Below are 12,468 nucleotides of genomic sequence, written 5' to 3' on the forward strand. Positions count from 1 at the left end.
GGACACATGAGTCCTGCCTGCGAGGATCTCCCGAGGCTGGTCATCTGGGAACCTCTGCAGGTTTCTAAAGCCTGTCCTCAGTTCCTGGGAGGGAAAAGCGCACCAGAGTCAATGTCATGCAGGCCAGAGGGCTGAGAGGTGAACTACCCGGCACCCACTGAGTCTGTGATCTACGTCTCCATGTTTCCTGGAAGACGGAAGAGTGAAAAGTCTCCAGTGCAGTATGTTTCCGAGTTAGGCTCATGTCCCAAGGGACATACACAGCCGCGCAGTGAGGAAGGGGGCCCTGGTTTCTTAGCTTCGTAGAGTTGACTCCCTGTCCTGATGTCCCTGCTTGCCACCATCTCCTGCTGCCTGAGGCTTGTCATGGTGATGGATGTGCCTTCTGCCAGGAACCAACCTTTGGGTTCATTCCTTTGTGCAGTCACCTTCCGTGTGACATGGCGTGCACACGTGAATCTACGTACCTTCCACAAGTGCCTCCAGCTCCGAACACCACACTTCCGATGTCCTCCGTCTTGTCAAAGGCTGCTCGGCCACTGCACTCCCTGGACCCTTCCCATCACATGCACTTGGTGTCTTGGCAGTTAGTTCTGTCTTAGGTCTGTGTGTGACTCTGAGGATTCACATTCCTACCTGCATTTCTAGGTGTGGTAACCGAGGGACGCTCCATTTCCGTGTCACCTTCTTTTTGTTCTTGTACCTGGGATCGAACTCAGGTCCTTGCTCTTGCGAGGCAGGGGGCGGAACCACTGAGCCAAACCCCCAGCCCACCTTCTTTTTGTTCTTGTTTGAGCCTTACAATTCTCTCTTTCTTCCCTTTGTCCTCTCTGTGTTCTCCCCATGAATCCCACTCACTCCTTCATGTCTGTGTCTTCCTCTTCTCCCTCTCTCTGGCTCTGGCCCATGATCTCTGTCTTCGTCCCACTGTTTTAATACATCACAGTCCTTAGTGGTCCTCCTAAGTAACACAGAGCAGTCCCCAGCCCCACACTGAACTTCTTGGAAACCAGGACAGCCTCACCTCAGGCTGTTCTTCATATCCCTGGGGGCTGTTACTGGGACATCTGCTGCCATTCACAGGACTGTAGGACTTGACTGTGGGCAGTGACCTCACCTGTCTTGGGGGGATCAGAAGACACCTAAGCTGCCAGGGTAAAGTGTGGTGGCTCCCGTTGTTCTCGGTAAACCTGGACATCCTATACACAGGCAGGACAGTATTGAGCCCACACAGTTTAAGCAGGGCTGGTAGAGGGACAGTCATTCCCAGGGCAGGTGATGGGGAGCTCGTTACTCAAGCAGGAGCCAAGGCACAGTCATCCTCCCCCTAATCCTGGAGTCTGAGCAGGTGCTGGTTTCCTGCCTGGCCGTGTGGCTGCTCCACTGCACATAGGAGGAGAGTGGCACCGTGGAGGGGTGGAGAAGACCCAGGCAGGTGGACCCAGCCCTGTCATCTCGCTGACTCACTTTTCTGTGATATTATATAGGACAGGGGTGTCATTGCTATGTGCCAGATGAGAAATCCCAGGCCCCGGGAAGCCAGGAAACCGGCCTGAGTCCTCAAGGTGGTTTGTAGCAGACCCAGACCCACAGATCTGACTCCTGGAGGGCTGGCTGGCACCACATCCATTCTCTTCCACCCTGCCACCTTATCTCTGCTACCTTAATGTAATGAGCAAGTGGCAGTAGAGTGGCTCAATGGCCTGAGCTCTGAATTCAGACTCATGGGCCGGAAGTTGTCTCTGCCCCTCATCAGCTTGCAGGCTTGTCTCTCAGTCCCACCGTGCCTTCCTTTCCTCAGCAGTGACCAGGGCCACACAGTCTTACCCCATGGTGTGTGTGGGGTGAGATGCTGGTATGTGTCCTGTGGTGGGCACTGATATCTTAGCATTCCTAAAGCTCTGCTCTGTTAGCCAGTCTCTGCAGCACTGCTCTGGGCTCATGCTGCCTCACAGTCTCCTGTGTCCCCCTGAGCTGGAAAGGCCCCTTTGCCTGGGTTCTCCATGTACAGAGTAGCTTCAGAGGCACAGTGCTATCCATGTGTGGCCCAAGTGCAAGGTGCACACGATGGGCTGTGTGTCATGATTGTGTTGAGGCCTGGAGTCCGGGGTGGGGGCGGCAAACTTGGCCCACACTGGTGTAGCAGGCCAGGAGTTAGGGGTGTCAGGGGCAATAGCTTGGCCTGCAGGGAGGCTGCATTCACCCTGTTTCCTAGGCAGCCTTCAGAGCCAGGCTGGGGCCTTCAGGGTCCTGCAGTGACACGCACACCTTCTGAGGAGGAAGCTGGGTAAGGGCCACTGGGATAAGGCCACAGGCCAGGAGGAGCTGGGAGCACCCAGATGGGTGCTGACACTGTGTCTTCCCTCCCTGCAGGTGGGATCCCAGCGGTTCAGCGTCAACATGCCACACAAGTTCGGGATCCACAATTACAAGGTCCCCACCTTCTGTGATCACTGTGGTTCCTTGCTGTGGGGCCTCTTGCGGCAGGGTTTGCAGTGTAAAGGTGAGTTGCTCCCCACCCTCCTCTCTTCCCCCACTCCCACGTGCTCCCTTTTTCTCTTCTTGGTAACAAGTCTTGGTCTGTTTTCATAATCTAGAAAGTAAGCTCTAGAACTGGCTGGAGCACAAGCCCTTATTAATCTCTCATTTCTTGCTGGGCATCTCTATTAAGAACTCTAGGCAAGGGCTGCGGATGTAGCTCAGAGGTGCCACACCTGCCTGGGAAGCTCATGGTCCTGAAATCAATCCCCAGTACCAGAAAAATACATACATACATAAATAAATAATACATTTTTAAAAAACTCTAGGCAAGCCACACTGGTGGTGCATACCTGTAATCTAAACACTTGGGAGGCTGAGGCAGGAGGGTCTGGAGCCTACTGATATAGAAAGTGGAAGCTGGCCTGGCCTGTATACTGAGATCTGGTCTCAAAACAAACCAACCAACCAACCAAAAAAAAAAAAGTGGGCAGAGACCATGACAATGGCTGTAGAGAGGGAAACAGAGAAGGAGAAGGTAGAAGCCGTGTCTTAAGATAGTCAACAAGGTGGGACACAAATGAGTCTAGAAATGTCTAGTCTAGGAAAAGATACATTGGAGTAGAAAGGAAGAAATATTTTTGGAGTTAGGCTGTGAAGTAAGCAGTAGATCCAAACTGGGGTTTTTCTCTCATGATCCAGCATTCAGAGCTTGCTCTGGGGAAGGAAGCACGCTAGAATGCTGTCTCATTAGACTGCTTTCTGTTCTTGCATGGGCCGTGACATGGCGACAGTGTCCCCATACTCCTGGGGAGCAAACTGAGGCTCAGAGACGAGTCAGCTGCATACATCACACAGTTTATTATCAGCAGTGAGACTTGAGCCTTGACCCTGGAGTTGCAGGCTCCCACCTCTGTTCCTCTCCCACCTGTCACCTGTCTGCTCTGCTGAGGGTGCTGAGTGGCTCCAACAGCAGCACATTGTGTGGCAAGTGGGGACATATTGGGCTTGCATAGAGGGTCCAGCACTTGCTGGTCCAGGTTGGCCATAGAATAGACTCCATCTTGGGCAAGAATATTGCATGGGTATCATTTTAAAACAGTATTGTATTATTTGTATTGAACATGTTAATAAATTCTCATAGTGGAAACATTTTAAAATAGGTCAAGCAGAAAGTGACATTAGGTGCTGGCTGCAGTAGGGATAAAGAAGAGAATATCTTTTAAATATTGGATAGGAGGACCAGGGATTTAGCTCAGTGGTTCCGCCGCCTGCCTCAGAAGTGCAAGGTCCTGAGTTCGATCTCTGGTACCATAAATAAATAAATAAATAAAGAGTAATTTATGGGACAGATGGACCAGGTCCAGCTTGGGGGACACTGAAACATTCACTGAGATGGAGGGTGTATTAGTCAGATATTGATCACTGGAATCATGTGCGTGACATACACAATTTAAAGACGAGAAGGTTTATTTGGTTCATGGTTTCAATTCATAGTTGTCTGTCTCCAAGGCAAAAAGAGCATAGACTTGACAAAAGAAAACTGCTTACCCAGTTCGTGGTGGCCAAAAGCAGAGAGAAACCAAGACAGCCAAAGGGAGAAGGGCAGAGCTGGGGACAAGAAAATACCCTTCCAGGTCTCACACGTGATGACCCACTTGTACCCAACAGACCCCACCTCCCAGCAGTGCAGCCAGCCATGAACCCATTGGCGGATTCACCCAGGGATGAGTGTAGCACTGCCGTGACCCAGTCACCTTGGGAAAGCCCCGCCTCTGAACACATGAGACTTAAGGAGACATACTTTTCCAAAGCACAATGGAGGGCCAGACCTGGAGGCAAAGGTGTGGAACTGATTTGGGGTCGTGTTGACTTGAGGGGCCCTGGGAAGTGACACGGAACTGTCTGTTGTTGGACACGCTCACTGAAACCTGGGGAGAAGCTAGGCTAAGCATTTCAGTGTGGGTTTGTCAGCATCTGAGTAGCATTTACAGCCATGGAGTAGATGGCATCCTTTGGGCTCAGTGCTTAGGGTACTCATCTCCTTCCACCATTTCCTGACTTCAAGTCTTCTTTGCTGTGCAAGCCCGTTATGCTTCAGAGAGAAGTCCTGGCCGGAAGAGGCCAGCATGGGCCTGTGGTTGCCCAGATCTAACCCTGGGTCTGCAACTATGACTAGATCAAGATGTAGTGACCCACCAGGCCCTAGGCAGCCTGGCGCTGATCAGGACCTGCCCTATACTCTTCTGCTCAGGAAGCTCAGCGGGGTTCTTACTGCTGCTGGCCACATTGGCCAGTCCTCCTGGGCTGCTCCCCTGCTCCTTTGGGTTCTGAGTACAGATTTACCATTCAGTCTGCTGGCCCCTGCTGCAGCTTTGGTGCCAGGCCTACTCCTGGGAACAGGTCCTCGTACTTTCAGAAAAACACATTTCTCAAGAGCTGTAGCTGTCGGATATGGGGTCGGATGTGACGGAAGCATTGTGATATGGTATGTGAGCCCACCGTCAATTGACTGGCAGAGAAATGGGGAACTGGATAGATTGGGCCATGTGAGCGTGCGCTTCCAGCCCGGGACCTGTGTGGGGCTGGCCTTTGTCCTCAGGGTGATCCTTTCTTGCACTTGACCATGGAGGGGTCAGGCCCTGGGACAGCGCTCTCATAATTGTTGGATAACTGACTTCCTTAGCCAAGGACAAAAACCTGGCACCAAGAGAGCCGGCAGAATGTCTCATTCCTTCCTCTTGTCTGAGATTCTAGCACTTGTCCTGTCTGAGCCTCTCCAGACTCATCTCTGGGCCTGTCTGAGCACCTCAGCCAAGTTTAACATCTAGAAACTGAGTTCCAGGGTTTGCATGTTTGCATCCCAAGTTTCTGGGGCATCTGAGCCCTTTGCATCCTTGACTTCTGCTGTCCTTCCCTCAGCACCATGCTGTCATCTGCGCAGTAGGTTCTCTGGGGCCTGTTTCCCCCTGGGTTGTATTTCTCAGCTGACAGTGGGAGTTTGTGCCCCTGGAGAGACAGATGCCTGCACCTTAGGATTGTCATTTCCTTCTCTGAAGAGGATATGGGATAGCTTCTCGGCCTCTTGGCTAAGGTCAGGTGGTATCTGGTCTTACTAGATTAATATCTGATTTGTCATCTCTCTGAAGACACTATGTGAAATGGATTTTTTGAGCAACAAGATAACAGAAACCTGCTGTGTCCACTCTGTGCATAGATCTGGTATTGCAATGTCTCCAGGAAGGTTGCACTCCACTGAAAATATAAGTAAAGCAGACGGGGTTATCACAGGGAGATGTGGCCCACCCTAGCCCCGTTTGTCTCCCAGACTTACATGAGCACCACTGCCCTGGAGCTGTCAGGCACTAGAGGACAGTTCAACAGGAGAGCCAGCCGGACCATGCTTACACAGCTTGCAGCCTGCCCTGTGGAAGCCCTGTTTTGTGTCACCCTCTCTAGTGTGACCTTCTGTGTGGTCTGCACTTCTCCATGAGGTGGGGAGGAGCGTGTGCCTAGGGAAGACCTGGAAATGCCTTGCTGACTCCTGTCTCTATCTGAGCTTCATCTGCCTAACTGCTCTGTGGACAAAGGCTTGGGGTGCTGCTTGTGCTCCACAAAGTCGTGAAGGATGGTGGAATCACTGTGGAAGTCATAAGCCAGGAGTTGGCGCTGTTCTGTGCCTGGTTGGCTTCATCCCAGCTGGCCTCCTGCCTTCTGAATACAGAGATGAGTGTAATAAGAGCAGTAAAAACTAAAACCTTAGCTGCATACCTCAAGGGCGGCTGTGAGGAGCCATGAAGAAAGATCTTCCACTGCCCCTTCTTTCTTTCCCTCCTTCTTCTCTTTCTTCCTTTAAAAAATATATTTTGAGCCAGTGTGTGGTGCATCCCTGTAATCGCAGCACTGCAGGAGGCTGAGGCAGGAGGATCGTAAGTTCTAGCTCAGCTTAGGCAATTTAGCAACTTAGACCATGTCTCAAAATTTAAAATGAAATGAGAAAAGGGGGTTAGAAATATAGCTTATTATGAAGTGCTATGTTCAATTCCCAGTACTAGAAACAAAAATAAGTAGTTTAAAGCTGGCTATGGAGCACCCATGTAACACCAGTTCTTGGGAAGCTGAGACAAGAGACTTGCAAGTTCAGGCCCAATCTGGAAAATTTAGCAAGACCTTGTCTCAAATTAAGTTAGACTACATTTATAAAAGGGGCTAAGCTGTGGCTCAGTGGCAGAGTGTCCCAGGTTTAGGCCCCAGTCCAGAGAGAGAGATGGAGCCAGAGTCAGAGAGACAATGAAAGTATTTAAGTATTTAGAAATGTAAAAAAGGATTTTTATTGTCATCATTTTTCAAAATGTGTTTTACTGTTTTTAAAACAACTAGGCCCCCTTGTCATAACTTCAACTTTTATTTGTATTTTTAGAATTAAAAGAGTACCAGTGATAATAAATAAATGCATTCTTGCCGTAAAAGATTCAAGCAACACTTAAAGAGAGAGTGTATCTTTATATTCTTTTTCTATTTCCATTTCCAGACGTAACTGCTACTAAAATTTTGGTAGGTCCTTTCAAGCCTTTTTGTATACATTGGAGACACGGGTATTTGCAAACAAGCTTTAGTGTCTATTGCTGCATAACAAATTATCTCAAAACACACTGGTGTGAAACACCCAGTATTTACTTGCTGAGTATGTGGCTGAGAAATGAGGTGCAGTTCAGGACATGGGGTGTGTGTGAGGCTGTGGCCAAGCTGGAGAAGCTCAGCGTGAAGAGCAGCCACTTGAAGCTCACTCGTGTGGCCACCGGCAGCCTTGGGTCCCTGCCTCACATCCGGCCCCTCCATTCCATTTGGCAGCTGGCAGCATGGCAGCCGCCATCCTGCAGAGCAAGCAGGCCAGAAAGTAAGAGGATACCCGAAGGACAGACCCAGTCTCAGAACAGGCATCCTATCATTTCTGGCATTTTCTGTCCTCAGAAGAGAATCACTCGGTCCATTCACGCTCTGCAGAGAGAGTTGGGTAAGAAAGTGAACTCAAGAGTCAGGGGCCAGCAAGGCCATCTGAGGCGCTGCCCACTCTACCTAGATGTGTAGCCCCACCACCCCGAAATATGATCACCGTGTCTGTGAGGTCTCCCCAACCGGCCTTTTAAAGACAGATGCTATGAGCCAGTGTCATGGTGCACACCTGTTTTCCCAGCACTCTGGGGGGGCCGAGGCAGGAGGATCACAAGTTCCATCCCAGCCTGGGTAATTTAGTGACTAAGTGAGACCATGTCTCAAAATATAAAATTTTAAAATGCTGTGGGTCATAGGTAGCTCAGCGTAAAGCCCCCCTGTTCAGGCTGCAGTACTGGAGAGGGGAGGGGAACAAAAACACCTCTTCTTCATCTTCCTCCAATGCTTTTTCCTTGCACTTACCACATCCAGTGTTTTATATTACTTATGTGTTATTTTCTCTCTCCCCATCTAACTATTAGCTTCATAAGGGCAGAGATGTGTGAGTGTGTGTGTGTGTGTGTGTGTGTGTGTGTGTATTGTTCTCTGCTGTTTCCCTGGCATCTAGAAAGTACCTGGCACATTAGTACTCAACAGATATGTGCTAAATAGATCCTACATGTGTTCTATAATTTTCTTTTCCTACAGTATGTCTCAAAGCATTTCCAAGGCAGTGCAGAGATGTCTGTATTCTACTCTTCTTAGTGACACTTAGTAGTCTCCATTATGGAGGTTTCTTGGGTTATTTAATCATCACCTTCTTGATAGACATTTGCTGGTTCTGTGTTGCCACTGTTTTGATTTATGCTGCCACAAATATCCTCATACCCATCTTTATGCATATACACTAATAATTCCAGAAGAAAGGCTCCCAGCAACCATATTTTCAAAGCCTAGGCCTCCCACTTTTTTTTCATGTTTGAATAGGATAAGGAAGCCATGACATAAGGGTTTTATTCATTGTGTGTCTATTTTAAAATAAACCATATGAGCTGACTATGCCTTTATTTCATTGGCGTTTAATTTTGTATGTTCCGCAAAAGCTTGTGTCTAGAGTTTGGAATTTCAGTTACCTGTTACCTGCTGGGCTCCAGTCTGAGAGTGGTTGTTAATGCTGCCCACATACAAACTGTCATACTCCACAGAGAATATGCTGAACAGTGAGGCATCTGGCTTTGTGCAGGACATCATTGAGAACTTGGAGATGCAACATTATTTTAGCTTTCTAAATGTGTACTCTATTTGGACCTACAATGCATTAAGTAATATGAATAAGTCAAACAGTGAATCAAGAATAAGTGTGCATAGTTCCAGGGTAGTAGAGTCTGCTGAGTCATTATTGGAATTGGTAAAAGGAGAAGCATTTGTTGATCACAGATGAGGAAACTCTATCTGGGAGTATACATGACCTGCCCAGAGTTGCAAAATAATTCTTCTTCAGGTTTACATAATCAAAAAGGCTGGTGAGACTGGGATGACCCAGAAAGGCTCCACAGGAAAGGGCGCTTGAGCTACCCTGGAGGGAGGAGACAGGGAAGGTGTGAGGACCAGGTCATAGGCAGAGGACGAGAGAGAAGCAGCTCAGTGCTCAGTGCTGTTGCCCCAGGAGGGTCTGGGCTGACTTGGAACCTTTTCCAGTGGTGTTTGACAGTCCCAGGGGCCCTGACCAATGCACCCCATTGTGCACAGAGGGTTGGCAGAAGAGATAGTTTTTGTACGAGGAGTGCCGAGTAGCAGACAATTGGCCAGGACTGGGCTCTGGAAAGCATTGAGTTATGGTTCCAATGAGATCACGACTTCCAGGGGATGTTCCTGGCCTGACCCCCAAGGGACTGCCCCTCTGACCTCTCTTCCTCCCCTCTGCAGGTTAATCCCTCCCCACCTCTGCCAGCTTCCACTGCACAGGTGTAGCGTTTCCTGTTTACCATTGTCTGTTCCATCTCTGAGCATAGCACAGCCGATGGTAACGTGCTAGGAAATCAAACTGTTGCCCTGGCCCCACTTCAAGGACTAAGTTACCTCAGTCTAAAGAACTTCCGGAGCACAGAGAGAACAAGTATCTGCCTTGGAATGGCTTTGGCCTTGACCTCAGAAAGTCTCCTTGCTTTAGAATTCCTGCTAGGCTGACCTAGCAATCATACCTTTAATCTCATCTGAGGATAGGAACATGGAAACAAAGTCTTTCCAGAGGATGGCAGAACGTTCAGTGTAGAAGATGAAGATCAGTGCACTCACCCCCAAGCTGACTTGGGACCATGCTGCTGCTGCAACCCCGCCCAGCACATCCTAGGTGCTTAGCAAACACCCAGCTAGGAAGTAGTGGAATAGGGCCATTCCTTTTCTGAGTGCTCTGTCCAGGTGAAGGGACTGTGTTTCTTTTCCTACAGCTTCATCCACGTAAAACCTATGCGCATGCCCATTACCAGGCACGTGGAAGACGCCTTCCAGGGCAGCCCAAGGCTCATGGCCTTTGGCTTTGGTGTTCTCCAACAGAATAGAGGAGGTAGACCGAGACGGCCAGTTTGACCACATTCATGTGAATGCATCCCAGGTTTCTTTTGGCTCCAGCTGTTATTTCCGTGCCTCTCTTCTGGTCAGCTAGTCCCACCTCCTGGTGTCAGCCCTGCTCCCTCTGCCCTCTGAAGCCTCTCGAGTTCCTTGTCCTCAGCCAGCTTTGCCCTTAAGCCGTTTGGACATTTCAAGGCACTTCCACTATCTTATGTCCGCTCTGACATGTGATTGGAAATTTAAAAACCTGTTAAGACAAGCACATAGTTCCTCTAGGGAAGTAACAGAACTTTTAAAAATAAAAAGCAAAGTACTCTAAAAATATTTTTTACTTTGCAAACCTAAGTCGTCAGAATGGACTGGTCTGGCATTTCAACAGCAGAGGGCGCCAGTGGTTAAATTATGTGAACAAGTTATGTGCCCCGCCAAGAAATTCTCTCTTAATTTGGTCCCTTTATTTTTGTCTTCTTGTTGTTGTTATCTATGCTGTGCTAGGCAAGCACTCTCTACAACCGAACTGCACTCTTAGTCTTGATTTGAGACAGGGTCTTACTAAATTGCCCATGCTAAGCTTGAACTTATGATCATCCTGCCTCAGCCTCCTGATGAGTTGGTATTTGTTTCTTTTTGTTTGTTTTGAGACAGAATCTCACTGTGTAATATAGGCTGGCCTTGAACTCACTATGTAGCCCAGGCTGGCCTCGAACTCTTGGCAGTCCTTCTACCTTAGCCTCTTCAGTGCTGGGATTACAGGTGTGCACCCCCATGCCCAGTTCAAGCAACTATATTATTACAGGTATGTGTGAGGTGGATAAAGGCTTTCATGGGCTGGTAGGCAGAGCAGGTTAGGAGTCAAAGGGCAGCTTTCAGTAAGGGAAGTGGGTGGAGAATTCCTCCAGAGCGCTCTAGCCTGGAGTATATGATCAGCTTGAAGGTGTCCATGCATTCATCAGGAAGTCACTGCCCTGACTGGGCTGCCCCTCTCCTGCCCCTACACCCTTGCTCATCTTCAATTCAGCAGCTTAGCTGAGCCCTCCAAAGTGGGGAAGGGGCCCTGTGTGTTCCCTCCTTAAGTATGGAACAAAATTGAGCAGAGTCCAGAGATGTCTCATGTACCCTGGCCTCATGTGCATAGGCTCACCGTGCCTGCCATCAGCAGCCTACAGCAGACTGACATGTGTGTTAACAGTTGATAAACTTAGGTCACCATGTCCACACGTAGCACCCAAAGTCCTTAGTTACATACATTAGGGCCTGCTCTTGGTGTTTGTAACCCACAAACTGGACAAAGTTGCCATGACATACATCTGCCATTATAGGGTCATGCAGAATAAGGTCCCTGCCTTTAAATTCCTCTGTGCTCTGCCTATTCACCACTCCCTCCTAACCCATGCCAACCACGGGTCCTTCTACTGTTTCCATAGCTTGGCCTTTAGCAGATTGCCACATTGTTGGAACAGTATAGTGTGCGGCCGTGGCTCAAACCAGCCCAGCAGCCCCTAAGAGCTGGAGGTCAGGTGGATGTGTGGCTCTGGAGCCACTGCTACTCTGGGGAGAGCCGCTTCCCAAGCCGCATTGCTTGGATCCAGTTGTCACCAGGGGTGCTGTCTCCTGGGGTAGCATGGGGCAGGCCATGCTATCACCTCTTCCTACTCTTAAATTGCAGGTGTGTTTTATGGTCCAAAATGTGGTGTATCTGGTAGATGTTCCGTATGAGCTCGAAGAGAATATGTATTCTGCTGTTGTTGGATGAAGTAGTCCGAAGATAAAATCATATCCTGCTGATTAGTGTTCCTCTTGAGTTCAAGTTCTGCCTACTGGCTGTTTATCTCACTTAGAGGTGTATTGAGGTCTCCAACTCTAATAGGAATTGTCTATTTTTCAGTTTTTATGTAATATAGCTTGACCTTGTCTTGTTAGGTGTACACACACTAAGGGTAATGTCATCTTGGAGAATTTACCTGTTTATAGTCATGTAATGCCCCTTCTCAAATCTGATGAGCTTCCTTGCACTAAACTTTTCTTTGTTTGAGAACAGATGTTTGAGATCCCCCACAGATGATAGATAGTACCAAACCTTATACATACATACACCTATGAGGAAGTTTAATTTATAAATCGGGCATAGTAAAAGATGAACAGTGAAAACCAATAATAAAATAGTACAGTTGTAACAATACACTCTGATAAAGTTGCCAGCATTGCTACTTACACATTGGGGCCCCCATTAAGTAAAAAGAAGGGGTACTTGAATATAAGTACTATAACACTATATGCTATAGTTTGGATCTTAAATGATTTCCCTAATCCCATGTGTTAAAAGGTCTTCAGTCTAGTGCTATTAGAAGGTGGTAGAAATCTTGGAGAAGTGGGACCTCTTAAAGCATATTAATCACAAGGCCGGGGATTTAGCTCAGTGGTTCCGCTGCCTGCTTTGCAAGCACAAGGACCCGAGTTCAATCCCTGGTACAAAAAAAAAAAAAAAAAAAA

At 48.5% G+C, this 12,468-nt stretch overlaps 1 protein-coding gene and 1 non-coding gene across 4 annotated transcripts in view; both read left to right on the plus strand.

Annotated features, from left to right (window-relative positions):
* Prkce (protein kinase C epsilon) overlaps positions 1–12,468 on the plus strand; it is a 514,303-nt gene that overhangs the window by 329,613 nt on the left and 172,222 nt on the right. For all 3 annotated transcript variants that reach the window (XM_010615763.3, XM_033763891.1, XM_010615765.3), the window contains one exon: positions 2,374–2,503. In XM_010615763.3, coding sequence (XP_010614065.1) covers positions 2,374–2,503 — 130 coding nt within the window. The remainder of the gene's footprint in view (positions 1–2,373; positions 2,504–12,468) is intronic.
* LOC117286705 lies at positions 5,548–5,734 on the plus strand. Its single transcript, XR_004517837.1, has one exon. It is a non-coding gene; the product is annotated as a U2 spliceosomal RNA (small nuclear RNA).

The sequence above is a fragment of the Fukomys damarensis genome, unplaced genomic scaffold (genome assembly GCF_012274545.1).
Source record: "Fukomys damarensis isolate Sample0158 unplaced genomic scaffold, DMR_v1.0_HiC HiC_scaffold_2, whole genome shotgun sequence".
NCBI classification, from domain to species: Eukaryota; Metazoa; Chordata; class Mammalia; order Rodentia; family Bathyergidae; genus Fukomys; species Fukomys damarensis.